The sequence below is a fragment of the Pelophylax lessonae genome (assembly GCF_965119305.1).
Source record: "Pelophylax lessonae genome assembly, chromosome: 10".
Taxonomy (NCBI): domain Eukaryota; kingdom Metazoa; phylum Chordata; class Amphibia; order Anura; family Ranidae; genus Pelophylax; species Pelophylax lessonae.
The window spans coordinates 155,795,335-155,822,766 of NC_138777.1; the positions used below are offsets into that span (position 1 = coordinate 155,795,335).

The 27,432-nt window shown below is 45.7% G+C and overlaps 1 protein-coding gene across 2 annotated transcripts in view; it reads right to left on the reverse strand.

Annotated features, from left to right (window-relative positions):
• EDC4 (enhancer of mRNA decapping 4) overlaps positions 1-27,432 on the reverse strand; it is a 629,569-nt gene that overhangs the window by 256,500 nt on the left and 345,637 nt on the right. For both annotated transcript variants that reach the window (XM_082271180.1, XM_082271179.1), the window contains exon 18: positions 26,047-26,501. In XM_082271180.1, coding sequence (XP_082127306.1) covers positions 26,047-26,501 — 455 coding nt within the window. The remainder of the gene's footprint in view (positions 1-26,046; positions 26,502-27,432) is intronic.

Genomic DNA, 27,432 nt, shown 5'->3' on the forward strand with positions numbered 1-27,432 from the left:
CTGTCTGAAGAGACAGTACCCGAGACACCAATCCCAGATGAGGTACCTGCAACTGCAGAAATAGGCTCAGATTCTGAATCCGAAGTTTCAGATAATATGGGGTTAGGCGGGGGTCGCTTTCTTGCGCCCTGTCCCTGACAAGCCACTTCCACCCGGGACACAAAAGTTTCCATAATAGCTGACAATGATTCAATCGTCAGTGGGGTGCTGGAGGATCCTGCAGACACCTCGAGGGGATCCGGTGGAGATACATGAGTGGCAGGGTCCATGTTAACTCAGGACACCTCTGCCAGAAAAAACAAAAAACCCTTCTTTTTTTTTTTATGTGTATCCCCCTAGCGCAATAGCGCCCCTCAGAGTACCTGCTTCTTGATCCCCACAGAGAGAGAGAGGGACCCTCAAGGCTCACCACCCGATGCAGAGAAGTTTCCTACCAACTGCAGCCAGCGTTTGTCTCTTACAGACTGGAAAGAGCTGTGTTCGTTTTCCCGGGTAGAAGGAAGTGGCTAGGCCCCCTGTGTACGCCTTCCGGCGTTCCCAGCTCTCCTCGAGGTTAGCTGGGCTCTTCAAACATGGCCGCCCCCATACAGGAGACAATAGACTCCAAAAAAATGGCGGCCGACGTGACCTGCGGACATACATGTACCTGGTCTACAGCAAAATGGCGGCGGATTGCCGAAGTCTCGTTTTCCCAGCACATCCACCTGTATATCATGCTGATGGCGGTTTATCGATCTGCAGGAGGTCCACTACAATTAAGGTGGGATTATACCTCCTATGTCTGCTGTAATACTGCAGTCTGCTGGGTAGAGTGTTAGCTCCCAAACCAAGTCCGCTTGCCCATTGTATTTACAAGGGGGATTTTTAGTGTCAGATAGATACTGACCATGTATAGAGGGGCCCATATTCCATACTGCCTCATAACGAGGAAAAAAGGAAACATTTACTCACCATACCGAACCGACAGGCACCCTCTCTTCACAATACCCTCTCCACCGGGGTGGGGGGTTGTTGACCACTCCGGACGCCTCGACTCTCTGGTTCCTGGCGTCCAAGCGAGACTTTTAACTCGCAAGGTCAGTCCCTCCAATGGGACTCCGTCGCAGCCGACCCAGCGCGGAGCTCTGGTCTGCACGCGCTCGTAGGCAGAAACCGGGGTGACCACTGGATCTCAACATCCAGCCCGTCCCCCGGCCCCGCATACTTACTTGAATGTGTCGCGGCCGACCAAGCGCGATGCAATGGTCTGCGCGCGCTCGTAGGCCGGCTGGGGTGACCACAAGTGTCGCCCAGATCCGGCATAATTGCTTGAAGATCTCACAGGAAAAAACACTGGAGAAAACTACCTAAAAAAATATTTTTTCTAAAAAAAAAAAAAATCTTGCCAGGACCAAAAGATCCCAGCAAGGAACTTAGGTCCTTACTCCTGACTAGACAGAAAAAAACTGATTCCTTGTAGCAGAGAGAGGGAGGATATACCCTCTGGGACTGCCCCTAGGGTGGAGCCAGAACGTTTTTTCTTTCTGCCTAGTCCTACTCCTGCGGAGACAACATAACCCAATTGATGTGAATCAAGAAGACTACGTCTGTCAATGAGCGACAGAGAAATAAAAATTAAATAGCGATTCAATTTGTTTTATTTAAAGAAAAGAGGAATTTTGACTTGTCTGTAAGGTACACAGGAAAAGTATTCAAATACCCTGAATTGGACACTGGCAAGCTTTTGAAGACACGCCCACTCCATATATCCTGTTTTGTAGCAAAGAGAAGCCATGGAAATAAAATGAGGGTGGCCTGTGTACTGTACTCGAAGATTAAAATTTACAGACAAGTCAAAATTCCTCTTATACTAAATTGTACAGTACAGGGCACAGACTAAGTATTCACAGACCTTGGGACAGCCTCAAGCAAAGAATGAGAAGGGTGGGAAAACAACTAGGCAAACAGAACTGTGCCACCAAGCCCAACAAGTGTCAAAAAGACCCAACTTCAGGAGTACCTATGCAAAAACCTTAGAACCAAAAGATGCATCTGCAGAAGAGTGGATGTCCACCAGGAATTAGAAAGCTGGGCTACAGAGGCCTGGTGATGAAATGCCCCAGAAAATTCCACCATAAAACTGCAGGAGATTTGTCTATGAGGGTGTAAGCTCTAATGATTGGACTTGGAAGCATGATGTTCCTTGGCAAAGTCGGAATAGGTTGAAAACAGGGCGAATAGGGAATCAATCTGATTGAAGCTGTAGCTTTGAGGTAGACTCTAATGGCTCTGACTCTTTTTCTTAGAATGTTTAGAGACAGGACATAAGGATGGTAAGACTATGCCCTCATTGAGGTGGAATATTACTGTCACCTTGAGAAGAAAGGATGGTCTTAGGAGAAAGACTACCTTGTCTTTGTGAAGTAAAAGGAACAGCTCCTTGCAAGAGAGACGCCGACACATTTTGACAGATGTGAAAGCACTCGATTACAAGAGGTCATCTAAGGAAATATCACTGGGGGGCGTGTCCAAGATGGCCACCGGAGCGGACGTCTAGGAAGGGAGCTCCGCTGACCTGCCTGCGTTAATCCTGTAACACTGCTGCCCTGCCGCCCTCTGCCACACCGGAGGGTTCGGGTGACTTACCTGCACTGCTATGACCAGGGGCAGACCGTCCTCGACGCCCCGTTCGTCCGCATCGGCCCCCGCTGCTCCTGCCGGCGCCAAAGCCGGGCCTCGTGTTCCCGCCAATATGGCCACCCAGACGGAGGATGCGGACCCTCCCATCCGGGAGCAGGACAACTTTACAGCTCTCATGCAGGCTATCTCCACCTGTCAGTCCACCCTGACCTCCAAGATAGAGACTGTTCAGATGGACATTGGACTGATCCGGCGAGACATGGATAAGTTCCGCACCAGACTCACTGAAGTCTGAGGTGGAACGCAGGGTGGGGGACACGGAGGATACTCTGAGAGACCATGCGGCTTCCCTGCATACCCTCCGTGTGAAGGTGAAGGCTCTGGAGTTTCGGGCGGAGGACTCTGAAAACCGAAACCGCCGCAATAACTTAAGGAACCTGGGCCTCCCGGAGGGGGCTGAAGACCCTAATCCTGCAGACTTTGCGGAACGCATTCTACGTGACCTGCTCCCACAAGCCACTTTCTCCCCGTACTTCGCGGTGGAACGGGCGCATGGTATGCCCGCTCGCAGGGGGCCGCCTGGAGCACCCCCGCGCACCTTTATCCTCCGTCTGCTGAACTTTCGGGACCGAGATACGGTACTGAGAGAGAGTAGGAAACAGGACGCTCTGCGGTTGGAAGGGGCCAGATTGATGATCTTCCCAGATTTTTCGGTGGAGACGCAAAAACTGCGCAAATCCTTTGACCACGTCAAGCTGGCCCTGCGACAAAGGGGCCTGAAATACAGTATGCTGTTCCCGGCAAGGCTTCGGGTGCAGGATGGTGAATCCCTTCGCTTCTTCACTTCCCCGGAAGAGGCCTCCACCTGGCTGGAATCCTTGCCTCGTCGCTAGATTGTGGAGCACCTGTAACGTCTCTTCAGGTACTGGCCTGGTTGGGTCCAGGGTGTTGTTGGCATGATGCTCCTGCCTTGCTGCTGTGAGTCCTGAGACCTGCATGGACTTTCTCAGGTGGACTGTTTCCCTTTTTCTTTTTCCCCCTGTTTTGTTCCGATTTTACAGTGACTACACTTCACCTGGAACTGTGTCCCCCCTGTTATCATCTGTGGTCCACCTTTTCTGTTTATCCCTCCGCTTCTATGGCCATGGACTTAATTGCTCACTTTTCTTATTTTCCCCTGGGCTGAATCGCTGCTGGGACGATCATCTCCCCCTGGATAACCCTTTTTTCTTTTATTTTTCTTTGGTCTGGTGCCCTCATCTCAGTCTCTGCAGAGGGCAGATATTTTTATTTTTCTTATTTTTCTTCTATAGGCAAGGTGATCGGCGCTCCTGGTATGTTTGACTGTTTCTGCCAGGCGCCCTGTTGGTATAGTGTCCCCCATTTGACACTGGTCATGTTTGGTTTTGGGTCTCAAGCTCACCCACATTTTTGGGGTGCTGCGGGGTGGGGGGAGGGGGGCTGGGGTGTGTTGGGGAAGTTTGTTTGGGGATGTATTTAAATGCCTTATGCCTTATTTGCCACCAAGGTCTATATATGTTTATCTGTGCACTTATACGATTTGCTGTTCTGTGTTCCATATGTGTGGGGCTGGGTTGACCCCTCTATTATGTAGCCTGGGTCTATTGGGGGGGATTGTCTCTGCTGGACAGTTTCCCCTTTTTTCTGTTCTCCTTCTGATGCTATGGCCCCCCTGAGGTTGGTCACGTGGAATGTGCGGGGCTTGAACTCTAAGTTTAAGAGTTCTCTGGTGTTTTCCTGTTTGCAGAAACACCGCCCGCACATCTGTATTGTTCAGGAGACCCACCTCACGGGCGCCCGGGTGTTGGCCTTGAAGAGGTCATGGGTGGGGGCGTATTATCACTCTACCTTCTCCTCCTACTCCCGTGGGGTTAGTGTTCTTGTGCACCGATCCCTCCAATTTGTGCTCCTGGATCTCCACTTGGACCAAGACGGTAGATATATCATCTTGCATGCCCTGTGTGATCGGCTGGAACTGGTGATTGTTGGGCTATATGTGCCTCCGCCTGCTGACCTTAGCCTGCTGCGTAGACTTCAGGGCCTGGTAGCTCAGTACCCTACTCCTAATTTAATTTTTGCTGGTGACTTTAATGTGCCGCCCAACCCCTCCCTAGATAAGCTTCGCCCTGACCCGATGACTGACTCTGGCCTAGCCGCTGGGCGGAGGCGCTTGGTCTGCAGGATGTCTGGCGCTGGAAACATCCTTCTCAGCGCCAATATACATGCCACTCGGCCACCCATGCTACGTTTTCACGTATTGATCTGATTTATGTCAGTTCGTCCTTGCTGCCCAGGGTGTCGGGGACCTCCATCCTTCCACGGGGCATTTCCGATCATGCCCCGGTGATGATGGACCTCTCTACAGACTTAGCAGCGGGTCAGGGATTGTGGCGACTATCTCGGTTTTGGGTGACGGATGAGAGGATTGTGCCGATACTGTCCTCCGAACTTGGTGAGTTCTAGCACCATAATGAGGGCACTGCGACCCCAGCTATGGTGTGGGACGCCTTCAAGGCTTATGCTAGAGGTAGATACCAGTACAATATTTCTAAAGTGAGGGGGGAATCTCGAGTGCAGTTGTCTGTAGTCGAAGCCAAGGCTGCGACTCTGGAGGCGGACTATCTGTCCACACTGGACAGGGGCACGTACTCTGACATGCAGTCCGCATATCAAGAGGTGGCGCTGATTCGTGCGGAGTCGTGTCGCCGCTTTCTCCTTTCCCAATCCCAGCGGGTGTTTGAGCAGGGGGAGCGATCTGGTCGGCTGTTGGCCTGGCTGGCGTCAGAAAGATCCGGGGGGGCTAGCATAGCCAATATCAGGGCGGAGGACGGGGCGCTGCTCTCGGACCCGACGTTGATCTCGCAGAGGTTTGAGGAATACTACTCCTCCCTATATGCCACTAGTGCGGCCTATCCGCCTGAGGACCTGTCGGCCTATCTAGATGAGATTGACTTTCCCTCCCTCTCCCCTGCTGAGGCTTCGAGGCTTGATGCTCCCATCTCCCTGCGTGAGGTTAAGTTGGCGATCAAATCCCTGCAGGCTGGGAAGACCCCTGGCCCCGATGGCCTCCCCACGGAGTTTTATAAAACTAACTTGGATATTATTGCTTCTTCCTTTCATGGGACGCTCTGTGCGGCCTTGGAGGCGGGCTCCCTGCCACCTTCTATGTCGGAGGCTGTTGTTGTTGTCCTGCCTAAGCCCGGTAAGGATCCTGAATTGTTTTCCTCCTATCGGCCCATCTCACTGCTAAATGTGGATGCTAAACTCTTGACTAAAGTTCTGGCCAATCGCCTTAACTCTGTGATCCTCAGCTTGGTCCACGGAGATCAGACTGGATTTATGCCGGGTAAGGGTACGGACATCAACATTCGTCGCTTACATACCAACATAGCGTGTGCGGAGTCGAATGACTCACGGGGTGCAGTGGCATCGCTAGATGCAGAAAAAGCTTTCGACTCCATGGAATGAGACTATCTGTGGCAGGTGTTATCTAGATTTGGCTTCGGGCCCCGGTTTATTGCGTGGATCCGCTAATTGTACGCGGCCCCGGTGGCCCGAATCCGTACTAATGGCCTTTTGTCATCCCCGTTTCGGCTGGGAAGGGGTACGCGTCAGGGCTGCCGGCTGTCCCCCGATCTTTTCACCCTCGCCATAGAACCCTTAGCTATTAGATTTCGCATGGCGGATGATGTGGGAGGCTTGCGGGTGGGACAGGTAGTTGAACGCATTTCATTGTATGCAGATGATACCCTCCTCTATCTAAATGACACCTCGGACTCTCTTGCCGCGGCCTTATCCATTATTGATAGACATGGGGTGTTCTCGGGGGTTCGGATAAATTGGTCTAAGTCTAGTGTACTGCCCCTCACGGCTGCTACTCCCCCTCCCCCGGCGTATATACCATTGCAGTGGGTTGACCAGTTTAGATACCTTGGGGTCACGGTGCGCACAGATCTATCGCGTTACCTTGTGGACAATTTGGAACCTGTATTCCAACAATTGGTGAACAAATGTCAGGTATGGCGGACGCTACCCTTGACACCGGTAGGCCGCGTGAATTTGATAAAGATGGTTTTTCTCCCTAAGTTCCTCTATATCTTTACAAACACCCCGATTCCTGTCCCTGCGTCATTTTTTCGCCGATTGGATGGTGTCCTCTCCTCCCTTATATGGGCGGGGGCGGTGCCTCGTATAGGACTGAGGCGTCCTGGTCCACCTGTCCAGGATCTCTGCTTGCAGAAAACAAATGTTAAAAAAATTTAGATTTTTACATTTTTCATATAAAAAAAATGTGAAAAATATTTTTATTTTTTAAAAATTGTCGCTCTTTTTTTGTTTATAGCGCAAAAAGTAAAAATCGCACAGGTGATCAAATACCACCAAAAGAAAGCTCTGTTTGTGGGGAAAAAAAGACGTCAATTTCAATTTCGGGTACAGCGTCGCACGACCGCGCAATTGTCCGTTACATTGATTCAGTGCCGAATCGCAAAATAGGCCCTGGTCTTTGAGCAACCAAATCCTCCGGGGCTTAAGTGGTTAATCAGAAAATAACCTTAAAGTGTGGTGTACAATTTAGTCAATATGTAAAGATTAAAAAAAAGGCAATTTATTTTTAAATATCCATATGCAGTGGTAAATATAAAAAAACAACTATATGGTTAGGGAGGAAAATCTCTACTCCACTCTGAGAATAACAGACGGAAGAGATATATACAGCATATACTATTAGAGATGGAATATGGTAAATACCATCAGACTCCGAGATCAAATTTTTTATTTAAAGAAAAAAAAAAAATTAAAGACTGTTCTTCCGATTTTCAGACACAACTGTAATATATTATGTGTGGCAGACTCCCTTGTCATAGGCAGGTGGGCTTGATAAAAGCTACCTGCGCCCGCTGTCACTTATGCTGGCCATACAAAAACAATGTCTTCCTTCAAAAAAACATTTTATTCTAAGAAAGTTTGTTTTCCACCACAGTGAAGGCAAATTTGAAGGAGCAAAATAGAAAACTTCTTGGTCAAAGGAATTTTCACAGTGTCAGGTGTTTTCGTTCAGAAATTACATTCATTTTAAAACTGATGAAACAGTGAAAGTAAGATATATTACTTATATCATATACAGTATATAATAAATACACCCAGAAGTAGGATATATGAACATTTTAACTGGGAGTCAGACGTGAAACTAAATGAAGGGTGGAAGGGAGATAAAAAAAACTTTTATATTAACCCTTTCACTGTCAGGTCCCTACACCGTACGGACCTACAGCAATGCTTGCAGTTAGGCCAGGTTCCTTTTGCTGTACGGACTAAGGCTGCACCTAACGATTATTTTCATAATCGATTAGTTGGCCGATTATTGTTTCGATTAATCGACTAATCGGATAAAAACCTCAAAAAAAAAAAAGTTGGTGTATAATTTAGTTAGTATTCTTGAATATCTATATGCAGAGGTAAATATAAATATCCAGCTATAAAGTTGAATATTTAATCCACTCTTAGACAGATATATGAATTATTAGAGGTTTAGATGTGGTACATATTAGACTCCGAGATCAATATTTTTAAAAGGCCTAAAAAACTTTTTTTGGCAAATTTTCAGACCGGATTGGTATAGAATATTCATGACACACTCCCTTATTAATAGGCAGGTAGCTTGATACAAGCTCCCTGCGCCTGCTGTCACTTATGCTGGCCATACACACACTACATTTTTTTTTTGAAAATTTTTAAAAACATTCATCCGATTTTTCTAACCATTAGTGGGGTCTATTCAGTGTTCGTTGTCAACCACAGTGACAGGAAAATTTGAAGGAGCAGAATGGAAAACTTCTCGTTCAAACAAATCTTCAAAAAGTGTATGTGGTTTTTGCTCAGAAGATATATTCATTTTAAAATGTAAGGTTAAAAGCAAGTGGAATTTTCAAACAACACTTGTCCATTCAATGAATATACAAATAATTTTTGTGCAAATATAGATGCAAAAATTTTTGTCCAAAAATCCAATACATGTATGGGCATCAGAAGACATTTAGTAGCAGCAGCATGCTTTTTTTTTTTATCGCCTGTCATGATGGGGTTAAAAAAATAAATAAATAGCCCTTTATAGTAAAAAAAAACAGCAGATAATCGCTACTGTAATAGAATTATAATTTCTACTGTGAAACAGTGAAAGTATTATATGTTGTATCATGATGTGTATGTATATAAAAAAAATATGCCCAGAAGTCAGATATACAGAATGTTTTAACTGGGAATCAAACATGAAGCTATATAAAGAGTGGAGGGGGGAAAATTAACATTTTTATATTAAAGTAGTACTAAAAGCTGAGACTTTTTTTCATGGATTTAATAATTTTAAATACAATGCACAATACTAGTAAACTTTTACTTTAAATGTAATTGTAATGCTTTATATCACCTCTAGTCTATCAGCATCCACCTTCTCTGGGTTCAGATGCTGATCTTCCCTGAACAGAGCCCTTAAAGTCATTGTAAACGCTGGACTTCTTCTTTTTAACAATCTTGTCATACTTATCCTCTTTGTGTAATGATTTTGCACAGAGCAGCACTGATTATTCTCTTCTGCCCCCCCCCCCCCCCACGGCACTTTTGGCCCATCCTGCCTTCAAAGTGCTGCCCCTATAGGAAGCAGCAAAGTATAGTACTGTACAGTGTCCCTATAGCAAGGTAAAAAAAAAAACCTCTGCCTTTGGAATCACTTAGTTCCTTCTCTTGCTCAGGACTACATTTCCCATGAGGCATTGCTCCTCACACATTCACAAGTTCTCTGCCATCTACATACATGTACTGTATGGATGGTGTACTGAGTTGTATGTGCTTTACACTGTATTTTCTGATATGTAAACAAATAATGCATTCTGTATGCAGGACAACTAATCGGCTGACCGATTAATCGATTACGAAAATAGTTGACAATAGTTGCCCCACCGGGCACACAGGAGGCGAAATACCTCCGGATTCAGGGATCATTCCCTTTGGTCCAAGGTCTGGCGACTCAGATAGGCCGCCTGCCAGCTGTTCACACTCGGAATGTGAACAGCCGAGATCGCCATACATGCGATTCGGCCCATGACAGAATCTCTGACACTTCCTTGGCTGCCCGGGCACTTCTGGTGTCCCCTTGGTAATTGATATAAGCCACAGACGTGGCATTGTCCATCTGTACTTGGACCGGACACCCCTGAAGTAGAGCTGAACTGGAACAGACAAAAGTATATACGGCTCGGAGATCCAAGACGTTTATCGGCAGCGAAGTCTCCCCCCGCCGACCACGTCCCCTGGGAACAAAGTTCGCCCCAGAACTCCGCCCCAGCCTGACAGGCTGGCAACCGTGGTGAGAATCGACCGCAACAGAGGCCGGAAGGTCTGGCCCTGCGCCAAGGACGGCGACAAGAGCCACCACAAGAGAGCTGACCGCACCGGGTGATTCAATGACATCCGCCTCTCCAAGGACTGAGGCGTCCTGGTCCACCTGTCCAGGATCTCTGCTTGCAAAGTCCTGGGGAGAAATTGAACAAACTGAACCATTTTGAAGGCCGAAACCATCAGGCCCAGAACCCGCATGCAGGTCCGCAAGGAGGAGAGATCGTTGTCCCTGAGAGACCTGATCTCATTCCGCAGAGTCCCGAGTTAGTCCTCTGGAAGGAAGACCTGAGCTTGAGAAGAGTCCAGGACCATCCCTAGGTACCGAAGACGAATTGAGGGAGTCAGAGCCGACTTCTGAAAATTGATGGTCTTCCCGAACTCCTGGAGTGTCTGAACCGACACGGTCAGAGCGCTCGCCAAGGTTACACACGAGCTCGACCTTACAAAAGGTCATCCAGGCAACCGAGGATCGCAATGCCCCGTGAACGCAGCAAGGCTAGAACCGGAGCCAATACCTTGGTAAAAAACCTGGGAACCAAAGCGAGACCGAAAGGTAACGCCACGAACTGGAAGTGCTCCCCAGCCACCGTGAAGCGGAGATATCACTGATGACCCCCGAAAACAGGGATGTGTAGATACGCATCCTGCAAGGTGATGGAAGCCAGGAAGACCCCGGGCCTCAATGATGCCGCCACCGACCGGATGGAGTCCATCCTGAACTTCTGTACCCGCACAAAGCGGTTCAGAGGCATCAAATCAAGAAACAGACGCACCGTGCCTTCTTTTCTGGGCACCGTGAATAGGTTGGAGTAAAATCCGCAAAACTTGTCCCGTGGAGGAACGGGTACAAAGACTCCTTGGGCAAGCATATCGTGCACTGCCCCCATAAGATCCCCGAGACGATTGGGGAAAAGCTGGAGATTGGATGGAAAAAACCTGTCTGCAGGTCGAGATCGAACTCGATCTTGTACCTTGAACGAATCCGCTCCTGAACCCACCTGTCCTGAATGCCGGACAACCAGGGCTCCCGAAAGCAACACTGACGTCCCCCTACCCGACAATGGGTGAGGTCGTCTCTTCAGGAAGAGGTAGACTGGGCCGTCGAGCCAGACTGACCGGCTTTTTGGCTTACCCGTCCACGGCTTCTTGTGGCCAGCGGGAGGTCGGAAGGGTCTACCCTTCTCTTGCGTCCCAAGGCACGAAAGGAATTACGTTGAGTCTTGAAGGAGGGCCCCCGCCGCTTGCGAGGGGGCTTACCCTTAGAGACCTGGGACAACAGAGTACTCTTACCTACCATTGAGCCCCTTAAGTAACTAATCTAGAGTTTTCCCAAAAAAGACGACCCCCCACATAGGGGACCTCAGAAACCGTCTTTTTGGACGCGTGGTCAGCCGACCAGCTCTTCAACCAGGTAATGTGGCGGACAACCAAGCGACCAACAGGGCCTCGTCCAAGGCTGCGTCGCACAAGGACATCCCAGTCTGGGTGCAATCCACCATAGCAAGGGCAGGCGGAAAGGTTGACTCCGCCATCAGAGTGATGCGCAGCACCTTGGATCATTGTGTGCTAGGGGGGCACGTTTGCTTTGGGGGCTCTTTTCTCAAAGTGGGGCAATTTTCTATAAGTGGGAAGCACTTCTGAATCTGCACTTCAGAGAATGCACAAAGTGAATGAACACAGGAAAGGCTGAGATATACACCACATTGACTGCAGGTGACCTTTTTTACCCCTTCAGCTCTCTCCTTGTAAAATGCACTCTCTACCACTCCTTTTGACAGCAGTGTCCTCTATCCTTAAACTCTCTCTGTTTCACCCCTCTTCTCCACCCCACAGCTTATATATATATCACCCTCACTTCTGTCCTCACCTTATTACTGCACTCACCATCTCCTGTTATTTCTAAATCCACATGCACACAAATCCTCCAGGACACTGAGGAATGTCCCTTCATATAAATCACACTCTCATATTACCACCCTCACCTTTCTGCTTCTCCTAGCCTCTGGAGACATATCCCCAAACCCTGGGCCTCCATCATTTACCCGTGCTCAACACACCACTTAAAACCCTCTGGCTGCAGTCGCAGTCAGCACAATCTAGTTCCCATCTCTCTTCTTCCAAAGACCAGACTCCCTTTCTCTTGCGCCGTTTGGAACGCCTGCTCTGTCTGTAATAAACTCACCTCTCTTCATGACCTTTTCACCGCTAACTCATTTAATCTACTCGCCATCTCCGAAACCTGACTTCACGAATCCGACACTGCGTCTTCTGCTGCCCTATCCCAAGGTGGTCTTCTATGGACTCACTCCCCTAGACCCAATGGACGCAAGGGAGGGGGTGTTGGGATCCTTCTAGCCCCACATAGCACCTTTCAGGTACTCCACCCGCCTCCCTCTGTCACTCTCATCATTTGAGGTACACTGCATTCGTCTTTTCTCCCCTGTTTCTCTAAGGATAGCTGTGATCTACCGCCCCCCTGGACCAGTATCGACCATTCTTGACGACTTCTCTGCCTGGCTACCCTACTTTCTCTCTTCCTAAATACCCACAATCATTCTCGGCGACTTCAACATCCCTATTAATACTAACACTCCTACCACTTCCAAACTTCTCAGTCTAACCTCCTCCTTTGACCTGAAGCAATGGATACATGCTTCTACTCACTCTGAAGGTAATATCCTTGACCTTGTTTTCTCCCACCTATGCACTCCGCACAACCTTTCAAACAATCCTTTCCCTCTCTCTGATCACTACCTTATTAGTTTCACTCCCTCCCTCTCCTCCACCTTCTCTCCCTCCAGCTACCGTACAGTTACCCGCAGAAACCTACGCCACTCAACCCTTCTCTTCTCTACTCTGCTACCGACCACCTCTATGACAAAATCGCACCCCTGTCCTGCACCAACCTAGCCAATTCTGTCTACAACGCTTCACTCTTAGCCTCCCTGGACACACTGGCCCCACTCACCACACACCGAATCAGGCCCCGACCCCTTCAACCTTGGCAAACCGATAACACTAGAAGTCTGAAAAAGCATATCCTTTGACTTCCTTGGTAGGGAAGTCAAAGGAGCATTACGCTCGACGTAACGCGTATAGGGGGGCGGAGCGTGCGTGGCCGACGCAGAGTCTCTCTCTGGTAACAGATCGCTGACATCGATTATACAGCAGGCACAGCTGAGTGCCCGACAAATGTGAGTTGATCTGCCTTTCTCTAATAAAGCATACCCTCATTAGTAAGCGGAGAGCACTAGATTTCTTCATCTGTTTTCTATATGTCCCGGGATCCCTCGAGGTGCAATATAGTGTGGCTCTTTCCTGGAAGTCTGATCAATGATACATGTGATTGCTGGCCCGTTTGGGTCCTTCAGAAAGGTGAGAGGCTGATTCACCTGGTGGAGGGATTCACTATATTGGTGATTACAAGTTGTTTTCATCACTGGATTTTCTTCATCTGAACACGGGACACTCTTTATATCATTTTATTGGAAGCACACACATTGCTATGTGCCTTATGAACTGGATATGATTTATTGTCATCACTTTTTGATTTTATATTTCTGGCGCATCACATTTTTGTATGATTTATAGTTTATTGTGATTTGTGAAACAAGATTGGTGCATGCTGCCGGACACCACTATTGATTTATAAGTTCACACACCTGATTTATGCACAGTGAATTGGTGTTGAGTTATTTTATCACATATAATAGGTTTGCGCTGATTGGATAGCGGAGGGAAAAAACGCTTAGGCACCACCAACATGTGCCTATGAACCACCACTGGTCATTCACACTCCAGTGAAATTCCACAGGGCAGTGAAAAAACCTGACCTGACTTCTGGGCCCTTCAGAACCCCAAAAGCAGACCGCTGACTTGACTGAGACGGCTCATCGTCAAGATAGAGAGTTTATTTTTAACGTCGCTAAGGGGGACATCCATCGTAGCGCATGTACCCGCGCTACCGAGGAGGAAGATGCCGCCTCCTCCTCCCACCCCTTCAGAAGCGGAGGACCGGGACCCCTCAGGGGGACCATTGTCCGTGGCAACCAATTTTTGGCTCAGAGTCAGAGGACTGGGAGGGCACAGGTCATTTTTTGGAGGAGCGTTCCAACATCAGCAGATCCACCTGGGACGCCAAAGTCGCAAGAAGAGCAGATATAGAGGTCATGGCAGAGGCTTCAGGGTGGACCCGAAGCCCCCACCAGGCCTGCAGGGGATTTGCTGGCCCGGGAGTCCATATTTGCCATAAAAATTAAAAGGGACGCTGGCCCTTTAAATCGACGGTAAACGCCCCCCCCGCAATCTGCACTAACTGAAAGTACCCCCTCAGAAAACACACCAGCAACAAGTAAAAAATGTTTTGGTTGAAAAATGACAGAAGGATTAACAAAAATCCCCCAGCCTGTCAGCACATTTTTACACAGGAGATGTGTGAAGAAGGAGGAAGTGACCTCATACCGCTAGAGGCCCAGCCCTCGAGCCCAGACAAAAGGTGCCTATCGAAACTCAATGTAAAATGTCACAGGAAAAATGGCTGCTTGCCCTTACTAGGCATTTGCCCACATCCAAGATGGCGCCCGAACGGGAGCATGGGCAGAATCCTAAAATGGCTGCTGTCCTCAGAGCTTAGAATCTGCTCACCAAAAAACATGGCGGCCGCTCCAAACGGCGGCAAAAAAAGTGTACAAACAGATTCTTCAACCTGTGTAGGTGAGTGTGGATTACTTTCCAATAACCCTGAATGTTTTGATCTTTGAGATGTGCGTCCAAGAGTCTATTAAAAGTAGCCTTACTTCCCGCAGTTACCACCATTCGTGGAAGAGAGTTCCACAATCTTACCACCCTTACTGTAAAAAAAACCTTTGCGTAGCCTGAGGTTAAATCGCTTCTCCCCTAATCGCATTGTGTGGCCGCGTGTCCTCTTACATTCCTTGAGAATTAATATTTTTTTTTCTATGCTGAGATCACCATTCAGGTATTTGTAAATCGCTAGCATGTCCCCTTTCATGCGTCTCTTCTCCAGGGAGAATAAATCAAGGGCTTGAAAACGTTCCTCATAATTAAGGTCCTCCAACCCCCTAATTAGTTTAGTTGCCCTCCTCTGGACCCTCTCGAGTTCCAACACATCCTTTCTGAGGATTGGCGACCAGAATACTTCAGATGTGGCCAGACCAGGCCCTTATAAAGTGGCAGGATTATAGCTTTATCTCTGAAATATATCCCCTTCCTTATGCATGCTAGTATTCTGCCAGCTTTGGCAGCCACAGCCTGACACTGCATGCTATTGCTTAGTCAATCCTCCACTTAGACTCCCAGACCTTTCTCAATTCTTGATTCCCCCAGAGGTTCCCCCCTAAAGCATATTTTGCGTTTATGTTTTTAGTCCCCAAGTGCAGTACCTTACATTTCTCCACATTAAACCTCATTTGCCATGTAGTTGCCCACTCAATTTCGTTCAGGTCATTCTGTAAGATTTCTATATCTTGATGTGAAGTTATTACCCTGCTTATTTTTGTTTCATCTGCAAAAAACTGAGATTGAGCTAATGATCCGGTCCTCAATGCTATTTATGAATAAATTGAACAAAATCTGTCCCAGGACTGAGCCTTGGGGTACCCCACTTACCACTCCAGACCAGTCCGAGTATGCGTTATTTATCACCACCCTTTGAAAACGCCCCTTTAACCAGTTTTCTATCCAAGAACAAACCTTGTGGTCTATACCTGCAGACCTTAGTTTGTAGATTAAGCGTTTGTGGGGAACTGTATCAAATGCCTTCGCAAAATCCAGATACACCACATCCACAGGTATCCCCCTATCTAGCTCACAGCTCACCTCCTCGTAGAATGTTAACAGATTGGTTTGACAAGAACGTCCTTTTGTAAACCTGAGCAGATTACTGCGGATGATACTGTTGACTTTAGCAAATTCTTGAATATAGCCCCTTATCATCCCTTCCAGTAGATTACATACTATTGACATCAGGCTGACCGGCTTATAATTTCCCAGGATATGCCTCTGCCCTTTCCTGAATATTGGTATCACGTTCGCTTTCCTCCAGTCAGCTGGTACAGTTGCTGTCAAAATACTATCTGCAAAGATCAGGAACAGCGATCTAGATATAACCTGAGTTCTTTGAGTACTCTCAGATGCACACCATCCGGCCCTGGTGATTTATTTGTTAATGTTATCAAGCCTTTCCATGATTTCACCCTCTGTTAGCCATAGCGGCAAGTCCTGTGATGCGCTGCTAACCATACAGTCATGTTCATTATACCCCTCCTTTTTCTGTGTAAAGACTGAGGAAAAGAAAGCATTCAGAACAGTTTCCTTCTCTGAGTCCTCTGTAATCATCGTTAATTATATGGCCACGTGTTTTGACCTCGCTTTTTTGCTATTGATATATTTAAAACATTTCTTACGGTTCCTTTTACTTTCCTCTGATATTTGTCTCTCAAAGTTGATTTTAGCCTTCTAGATTTCATTTTTACATTTCTTGTTCGATTCCTTGTATTGGTGGAAAGTCGATAATGTCCCCTCCGATTTATATTTCTTAAAGTACATTTTTTTCCCTAATAAGCTTATTTACATTATGGTTTAGCCACTTTGGTTTGACCTTGGTTCTTCTAAATGTATTTCCCGTAGAAATGCACTGTGAGATGCTTTTGTTTAAGATGTTCCTAAATCATTCCCAATTTTCCTCCGTGGTCAGTGTTCCAAGGGTTTGGTCCCAGTTTATTTTCTTTAATATTGAGCACAGTTAAGGAAAGTTTGCCCTTCTGAGGTTTAGGGTTCTTAAGTTCCCCCTCTTGCCTTGCTATCTTGTGATTTACGCCAAATGTGATCATACTGTGATCGCTAGAACCCAAGTTGTCCCGGACATCCTACTTCTGTGATTAGATCTGAGTCATTAGTAATAGATCTAGCAATACATTCTTTCTAGTAGAAGAATCCACCAACTGAAACATGTAGTTGTCCTGTAAGACCTTCATGAAAAGAATTGAAGTCCCCCAATATGATGCCTGGCCCCAGCTTTGCCGCGTTACTCAACAGTGATAGAAATTCCTATTACTTTCCCCTTTACTTCTTCCCTATGGAGTTTTACCCACACGGCTTCCACCTCCGTAATCGTCCCTTCCATAATGTCATTCCTCTCTACCATCTTTACATTATTGTTGAAGTAGAGACAAACCCCTCCACCTCTTTTTCCTTCCCTGTCCTTCCGATGCAAAGAATACCCTTGAATATTGGCCAGCCAGTCATGTAAGGGGGGGTCGAACCAAGTTTCTGTTATTCCCACAAGATCTATGTCCTCCTCATGTACTAGCAGTTCCAAATCATCAATTTTGTTAGCTAGGCTCCTTGCATTTGATTAATATCCCTCTTAGTGTTGTTGAAGTGGATATTGATTTGTACTTAAGTTTATTCCTGTTCAGTCTGTAGTTTGTCCGCACAATCCCCCCAGTGGTTGTCGTTATGGTTGTATTGATGCTGCTGACATCCATAATACCTTCTGTCCTTTGATCCCTACTGACTACCTATGAGCCCTCCACCTCAACGCCTAGCTTACTCAAACAGTTGTGTTGCAGGCAGTGACAAAAAAAGACCCCATAACTCAAAAATAGAGGGGCGGGTGCTGCGTCTGTTGAACTTCAGAGAAAATGATTTTACGGTAAGCTCTTACAAAAATCCAGTTTTCTCTATAGTTCATCGACAGACACAGCTCTGCTTAATCATAGACTATAGGGATGTCCCAAAGCAGTAAAAACATGAGGGGTGGGAACAAGACAGGAACAAAAAAAACCTGAATGCCCCAATGGCCAAACGTAGCCAACCAGGTACAACAGAGTGCAACCAGAGAATAGGAGCTCCCCCGGAACAACAAACCCTCAAAGAGAAACTAAAAAAAGGGGTTCTCTCAAACTGCAGCCTGCAAAATCTTGCAGCCAAAAGAAGCATCAGCTGATGCCAGCACATCTACCTTGTAGAATTTTTTAAAGGTATGCACAGACGACCAAGTTGCCGCCTTGCAAACTTGTAGCACTGAGGCCTGATGGCGAAAAGCCTAAGAGGCACTCAGCTCTTTAGTAGAATGCGCCTTCACTGGAAAAGGAGGAATCTGATAAATAGGCCCGTACCACTGTCTGTCTGATCCATCTGGAAATGGTTGTAGCAGACGCAGATTTTCTGAAGGACGCAGTGGTCTCTAAGTAAACTCTGATAGCCTGGACCACATCCAAAGAATGCAAGTCATACTTCTTAGGATGCTGAGGTTTAGGACAAAGGGAAGGCAGTACAATGTCTTCATTTATATGAAAATCAGAAACCACCTTAGTGAAGGAACGAAATCTCCCAATTTTTTTTCAAAAAGGAGGCTTTTGAAGAACAGACAGCACCAAATTGAGATCCCATGGTGCACTTTCAGCAATTCGCACCATGAAATGTTTGATTTTCACGTGCGATGATAGATTATTTGAGAAGTAGACTTCCTAGCCTTCAAAAGAGTGGGAATTATAGACTCAGAAAGACCCCTATCTCTCAACACCTGACTTTTAATGGCCATGTCATTAAAGCCAGCGACTGTAAAGCAGAATGTAAGATTGGACCTTGAGACAACAGATCTTTCCTGAGAGGAAGCATCCAAGGGGTACCAGCGGCCAATCTTATGAAGTCTGCCTACCAAGACCGACAAGGCCAGTCTGGAGCCACCAGAATGACCTGAATGCTTTCCACCTCTATCCTGCGCAGAGGACGCGGCAGAAGTTGGAGGAAATGCATAAATCAGCCGATACTGATCCCAAGGAGCCACCAGGGCGTCTGGGGAGTCGGCCAGAGGATCTCAAGACCTGGCTACAAATCTCTGCACCTTCTTGTTGAGACGGAAGGCAAACAGATAGACCTCTGGGATCCCCCATGGAACACACAGTAGTTGAAACACCTCCGGGTGTAGGGATCACTCCCCTTGCTCCAACATCTGACGACTCAGGCAGTCCGCCTGCCAGTTCTCCACATCTGGGATGTGCACAGCAGAGAGGGCCAAAACAAACTCTTCCACCCAAGCCAGAATCTGGGCCACCTCCTTGGCCGCCAAGACACTCGGTGTCCCCCTGATGATGTATGAAAGCCACAGCCAAGGCGTTGTCCAATTGAATCCAAACTGGATAATCTTGCAGACAGGTCATCCAGTGGCTCAGACAAAGCTTTACTGCTCCGAGCTTCAAAACATTGATCGATAGTTTTGACTCTTCTACTGTCCAGGTTCCCTGGGCACAGAGCTTTCCCAGTACCCCACCCCAGCCTGACAGGCTGGCGTCGATGGTCACCACCGTAAAAAAAAAAAAAAACTGCAGGAAAGACTTGCTATGGCACAGTCCCGGCAACTGAAGCCACCACAACAGAGCAGACTTTGTGTTGTGGCTCAACCAAATCAAATTGTCCAAGGACATCAGATCCATTTGACAAGAATCTCCATTTGTAAAGATCTCGTGGTGAAACTGAGCAAATGGAACTGCCTTAAAAGGTTGATGCCATCAGACTGCAAATCTGCAGAGAGGACAGATTGTTTGCTAACAGCAACCAAATTGCCCCCTGCAACTTCTGCAGCTTGTCCGGAGGAAGAAAGACACTCGCCAAAGTGGAATACAGAATATGGCCCAGCTAATCCAGTCTCAAAGAAGGTATCAGGGCGGATTTCTTGAAATTGATATTCCACCTGAACTCTTGCAAGGTTCTGACAGCTATCGACAGATCGCCCAACAGGGCTGAATGAGAGTCCGCTCTCACTAAAAGATCGTCCAGATACCCCAGTACCACAATCCCTCGTTGGCGCAGCAGTGTCAACACCGGGGCCAGTACCTTGGTAAAAACCCTGGGAGCGGAGGCGAGACCAAAGGGTAACGACACAAATTGATAATGCTCCTCTGCTACAGCAAAGCGAAGAAACCGCTGATGCCCAGCGTAGATAGGGACGTGTAGCTATGTGGCCTTGATATCTATGGAGGCTAAAAAGTCTCCCTGGTGTAGGGACGCCACTACCGTGCAGATGGACAAAGTCTGAAGTGACAAAACGTGTCAGTGCGTGGTCACACTATATACCGGAAGGATTGGTCGGGTGAATGGCGGTGACTCCCGGAGGTCTACTATACCATTGTGGAGGAGGTAGGACCAATGAGAGCACCCCAAACCCCTTCTATATCTTTTATGTGCTGAAGCTGTGTTTAGTTTGTACGTGCAATCATATGAGGTTTTATTTCTAAAATAAAAAGTTTAAAGAGGTAATACACTAGTGGAGCTTTTTTCCTTTGCATGTATAGAAGAAAAGAAAGGCTGCCCTAATGGAGACATCTGAAGAGTAATTGCCCTGATTGCAACATTTGATACTTTGCGCTAATCGCCTCATCCATGAAGATGGTGGGCAAAAAAGTAGTAAAAGAAAGGCTGCCCTAAAGGAGACATCTGAGGTGTAATTGCCCTGATTGCAACATTTGATACTTTGCGCTATTAGCCTCATCCATGAAGATGGTGGGCAAAAAAGTGGGAAAAGAAAACAGCAAAACAAAGAAAATTGGAGGCTCATTTTCCCTATTCATGGCAAAGTAAGGGTTTAGTGTATTTAGGGATAACGATTACCCCAACGGTAGACTCCTTAGTTCAAGCTAACTACACTTCCTTTCTGTCCTCTCTAGACTCCAAACTTCGAACACTGGCAAAGGTTGAACTTTCTTGGACAAGTAGACTACAAGCTTTCAGAATGATCCTGCTACCCCAACTGATATATTTATTTCGCGCTCTTCCAATAATTGTCCCAAATACATTAATTACGTCAGCCCAGACCCACCTAAATAACTATCTTTTGAAAGGCAAAAAAGCTAGATGTGCCCTTAGCAAACTTACTACGTTGAGAAGAGCAGGGGGAGTGGGCCATGTGGTCATCAGGGATTACTATTTGGCCTCCATCCTCTCTCAAACTAAAGCATGGTTCGCGCAAAACTCGGACTCCCCATGGGTTCAACTTGAAAAAGCCCAAGTTAGGGGTGGAGACCTTCAACATTATTTACTTGCCAGCCCTCTATGCCAACATACCACTGGTACGACCTCCCCTACTATCAAAGCCACCCTATCTGCTTGGCTGCTGCTACTACAGCAACCTCCACATACCTCCCCGAAAACCACCATTCGATTACCCTTATTATGTCTTCAGCATATCATCCCAGACATAGCTCTCTCCCAATGGGTGGCCAGGGGGATCCACTATGTGGATGACCTCCTGGTCGGTCCTGCTGTTAAAACGGTCAGATCCCTACAGATAGAGTACAATTCCCACTTCCTACAGACACCTAAAATTCTAACGACTACCCTACCATGGCATATAGTTCACTATCTTACACCACCACACAATAAATTAATCACAAGGTATCTTTTTGTTTTATGTTGCACTAGGGAACAAGAACACTTTTACTAAAACGTCCCCTATTCTGGCCTGGGAGAGGGACATTGGTGAATCTTACACGCCTAAACAATGACAAGTGGCACTTAGATCTATGTACTCAGCATCCAAGAATATCAACATGTGGGAGACAACTCAGAAACTATTGCTGAAATGGTACTTAACCCCGTCCAAGTTATCTAAATTCTTTCTGCAAACATCTCCTCTTTGTTGGCGCGGATGTGGACAAGTGGGTAGACTTTGTCATATTATCTGGTCCTGCCCATTGATAGTGCCCCTTTGGAATGCAGTGTTCTGCTTAAAGAAGTGTTCAACTTGTCAATTTCCATTTCCCCGGCTGTATCTATATTATCACTAAGAATGCACACCATGCCACCTACTGATAGATGCCCAGTAATCCACATTTTCTTGGCTACCAAACTAGCTTTGCTTAGGAAGTGGAAGAGTCCTCAGATCCTTACACTAGCTGAGATCATTCAGTTAACCCATACTGATGCTGAATATGAATTAGCTTTTGCTTCTTCCATGGGCACTTTCCCTAAAACTAAACGCTCTTGGAATAGATGGCAGACTTGGTACAAGACTACGTAAACCCCCTGATTTTGCACATTATCTAAGACACTGACCTTTGGGTTATGTTGCACTGTAGGATGTGCTCTCCCCTCCTCCTCTCTTGCCCCCTCCCTTCCTCTATATGATTCATACGTTATCACCTCAGCCCATTTCCCCTCTTTTATCCTTTTGTTTACCCCTCTTCTTTATCTCTACTTGCCCTCTGGGACGTGTCTCAATGTACACGGAATATGAATCACTAGGGTGCCCTCCTATTAATACCTCAGGCGTAGTGTGTTCCCGTTGGGATGCCTGGGGACCGCCCCTCCCCTGACCAGCAGGGGTAGAGGCAGTAAGAGGTGACACCCTCCCTCATATATTATATATATATATATATATATATATATATATATATATATATATACATACAGTAAAACCTTGGTTTGAGAGTAACTTGGTTTAAGAGCGCTTTGCAAGACAAGCAAAATTTTCAAATAAATTTTGACTTGATATACAAGCGATGTCTTGATATACAAGTAGCCTCAAGTCACAGCTGAGTATAAAAGCGAACAGAGGCGCCTTAAGTGTAGCAATATGGTTAAATTTAATGAAGGTTCAACATTTAGCAACTCACATGGTTGATGATTGGAACAGGCACATCTAAGGATGCAAGCATCAGGGGTAAAGCTGTCCACATAGGACCATCCTCCGCACCTTCATCTACGTCATCCCTTCCATGCTGCCCCTCGCTTACAGATCGCTTTACTGCAGGGTGGTCTTCCTGGTCAGGATTACAGACTGGCAGCCGGCGGTGCAGAAGATGGTCTATGTGGACAGCTTTACCCCGGATGCCTGCATACTTAGATGTGCCTGTTTTATTCATCAGCCATGTGAGTTGCTAAATGTTGTACCTTCATTAAATGGAACCATATTGCTACACTTAGAGGCGCCTCTCTTCTCTTTGATACTCTGTAGCTCCTGCTGGATTTTGCTTCTAATCCCCTTGTGGAAGCGGCTATTTCTGGATGGACATTTTATGGTTACACAACCTATCACAATGCTATAATATTTTTATATGGACTATAAATTGAAGGACTTATGAATAAATGGTTGTGGAACGAATCATCTGAGTTTCCATTATTTCTTATGGGGAAATTTGCTTTGATATAAGAGTGCTTTGGATTACAAGCATGTTTCCGGAACGAATTATGCTTGCAATCCAAGGTTTTACTGTACATACATACATACAATACTGGTGCTGTGAACCTTTTCCTGCCTGCAGACATTAAAGATCTCAGGGACAAGCTTTCTTATATCTGGTTGTTTATAGACTGTTTATTGCATTCTCTACAACAGTCGTTTGTTCTTACCTGTTATGTACATCCTGTTATTGATGTCATTTTGTTATGTATTTGTTACCTTCCCTTATTTTTAAAAACTCCAATGAAAATGTATTGAAATAAAAGAAAGGCTGCCCTAAAGGAGAGATCTGAGGTGTAATTGCCCTGATTGCAACATTTGATACTTTGCACTATTAGCCTCATCCATGAAGATGGTGGGCAATAAAGTGGGGTGAGTTGCCTAGCTGAGGGGTGTGCAAGCACGGAGGTGGTGGATCTTTCGGTATTCCTTTATTCAGCACGCAACCCATTTAATCTGATCACCTGACATCCCTATTGAATTTGGTCTATGTCAGTGATAGTGAACCTTGGAAGCCCAGATGTTTTTGGAACTACATTTCCCGAGATGCTCAACTATACTGCAGAGTATATGAGCATCATGGGAAATTTAGTTCCAAAATAATTGGGGTGCCAAGGTCCGCCATCACTGGTCTATGCCATAGAGGTGATCATGGAGGAGGTCCCTGAGCCTTCTAGCCGTACTAGCCACGTACTGAATTTGACAGAGTTTACTCCCGCCTTCATGGTGGGGTCTTTGGGGACTGTGCCATACCAGTGCAGATTGTTACTGCCATTAAGGTACTGTTCCCGAGATAGATGCCAAGGTGCACCAATCCAGATGCTGTAGATGGTAGCCGCAACAGCTGTAGGCATTATGGAAGCATAAGCCAGAAACCTGCTCTCAGTCTTAAGGGACCATCCTTCTCACCTAAGGACAATAACAAAAAAACTGAAGATTGCTGGGAGTGGGAAGGATTATTTAGGTTGTCCCACAATTCTGTTTGCCATGGTCCATTCTTCTAAAGGTCGCTTCATATAACCCATGGTCTATACATTACAGATCCTGTGTCCTGTAGTACAATTAAAGAGTCTCTAAACCCAAAAGCAAAACTTCTCTACAGTCTCTCCTATCCTCTGGAACTCCAACCCCAAATCTCTCTATCTTCTACCCTGCTCACCTTTAGGTGATCCCTGAAAGCAAGCTCATCTCTTTAGGAAAGCCGACCCTTTCTCTACCTAGAAACTTCGCTTTCAACTCTTCAATGACCTCATCCTCTACAGTTGCTACCTTTTATATCACTTGCCATTCCATTAAGATTGTAAGCACTCTCAGGGGCCCACTGACCCATTCAACTTGCATTGTATTGCAACTATGTTCTTCCTTTTATTTGAAAAAAACTGCACAAACAGTTGGCATTATTAAAATCCTCTATACAAATAAAACATCTTTAACTGCTTGCTGACCGCCCCACGCAAATATACTGCGGCAGGGCGGCTCGGCTGCGCAAAATCACGTAGATTTACGCGATTTTGTGCACGTGGTCTCGTTTAGACACAGGAAAAGGGCCGAGGGAGGCGATTGCCGCTGGCCTCCCGCAATCTTTAGAGAAACCGACAGAAGACCCGCCTACTTATGTAAACAAAGCAGGCGAGTCTTCTGTCACACAGGCAGGGAGAGATCAGGATTTTCAGCTAAGTTTCAGCTAAGCTGCCTGTCACAGAACCTTCCCCCCCCCACAGTAAGCACAGTTAGTCATAAATTAACCCCTTTGACCACCCCCAGTGTTAACCCCTTCCCTGCTAGTGTCATTTATACAGTAATGGTGCATATTATTTAGTACTCATTACGTATTAGTGTCACTGGTCCCCAAAAAGTGTCAAAAATGTCAGTTAGGGGTCCGCTGAAAACCGCTGATCGCCGCCATTACTAATAAAAACAAAACAAAAAAAAAAAGGTCCAAAAATCGATCCCGTAGTTTGTAAACACTATAACTTTTGCGCAAAACCAATTAAAATACGCTCTTTGGGATTTTCTTTTACCAAAAATATGTAGCAGAATACAAATTGGCATAAACTGATAAAAAAAAAAAAAAAAAAATTTAAATTTTTTTATTGGGAATGTTTTATAGCAGAAAGTAAAAAAATAGTGTTTTTTTCAAAATTGTCGCTCTTTTCTTGTTTATAGCGTAAAATCTGAAAACCGCAGAGATGATAAAATACCACCAAAAGAAGGCTCTATTTTTGGGGAAAAAAGGACAACAATTGTATTTGGGTACAGTGTCGCACGGCCGTGCAATTTTTCGTTAGAGTAACACAGTGCCGAATTGCAAAAAACGGCCTGGTTATTAGGGGGGTTAAAACCTTCCAGAGCTGAAGTGGTCAAATAAGGGACAAAACAGACTTGGTCCAGTGGTATTATGTCACAAAAATGTTTGCAAATGCAAGCACAACAGTAGTAAAATTCAATGGGTAAGTCTTTTTCACCAATCATACGCAGTAAAAATAAGCAAAACGCAACTTGCTACGGCACCAATGTTTTTTTCAAAAACAATGTCTGTTTAAGCATGCGATTTTCAAAGAAACATCCAGATGCTAAGAAAGAAGGCATCAGTTAAAGATTTCCATAGGATTTTCAATCTATGAATGTTTTCTCATACTAAACTTAGAAAGTGACATCAGCTTGTGTTTCCAGCCATCCTATCATTGCTAAGAAAATTAAATGTATTTGGAGTTTACCGATACCTTGAAACTTGACATAAGAATAAAAAGACAACAAACAGATCAACAAGTATAATTAAAAATTGACGGACTTTCTCAAATACTACAGCTTACCTTTCATTTAAATTATTTCTGGTCTCCCTTGTTATGTCAGGTGCTGCAGGCCAAGGCTGTGATAGGACTTCTTCTACCTTATCCTGAATGTTTCTCTCAGCCAGGGGCTCAGACCCAACCAGTTCATCTTGAGCATCAGAAGATCCAGTCTCCAATACTCTGTGTCCAAGCTCTGGTATGCTACAATTACGGGTTGAAAGAAGATGTAGGGCAGAGGCTGCAGAGCTCATGCTGGGAGCGTGGTTTTTGTCATTATCGTCAGGGGTAAGGCCTAATGACATGGGTGATGGGTAACTTCTTTGCAGGGTCTCTGAGGCAATCTCTGGAATATCTTGGGACACAGCAGTGGAAGCACTTGAGATAACATCTGGGGACCGTTCACGAGTAGGTGAAGCCTGGGGTGCCAAAGAAGTTTCCAAATTTTGCAGTTCTAATGGAATACTTGATGGTGTAACCTAGGAAAATTAACCCAAAAAAAATAATTACACTTTTGAAGAGACAAAACATTTTTCAAGCAGCTATAATGATCAATGCATGAAGGTATACAGCTACTAATTTGCTTCCTAAATTGTATAAATATTTATTTCCATTTTCTAGACCTACACTTCTGTTTATTGGTCATTTTCATAGTCCTTATTTAAGATGATGTCGGAAAAAAAAAACAAAAGAAGCATATAAATATGCATAAAATGTATAAAAATAGAAATGAAAATGGCAGCTTACATATATAAACACTGTACCTTAAAGCAAAGAGAAAGGAGAAAAAAATACACGACAGGTTACCATATTTGCAGCTTTATAGTGTTCTATATAATTCAGCAGGAGGGCTGGCATTTCAAACTAAGGGTCTAAAATGCTTTTAAAAATTCAATTTAGCCATTGCACCTTCATGCAGCATTAGTTATTTTTAAGAGAACCTGAACTGTAGAGCTTGTACCCAAAAAGCAGGAGGGCAAAAAACTAACCTTTCCCCAAAGTCGACTTACCGTGTCTTATTCTAATTTATGCCTTTGTGTAGGGACAACCAGCTTTGTAGAGATGGTGGTTTTGCTTTCTCATCTTAGGCCTCTTTACACATGCTGTCCGTTTGTCCGTTTTTCATCCATCCGTTGACAAATGAAAAACGGACATCAATGTATCTCTATGTAAAAACGGATGACAATGGATGATCATCAGTTAACATCCATTTTCATCCGCTTCCGTCAATGTCTGTTTTTTTGAACGGATGAATGCCCCATTTTCATCTGTCAAAAAAACCGATCGGACGAAAAACGGATGACAACAGATGAAAAGGGATGACAACGGATGAAAAACAGATAACAACTGACGAAAAACGGATAACAACTGACGAAAAACGGATAACAACTGACGAAAAACGGATGAAAA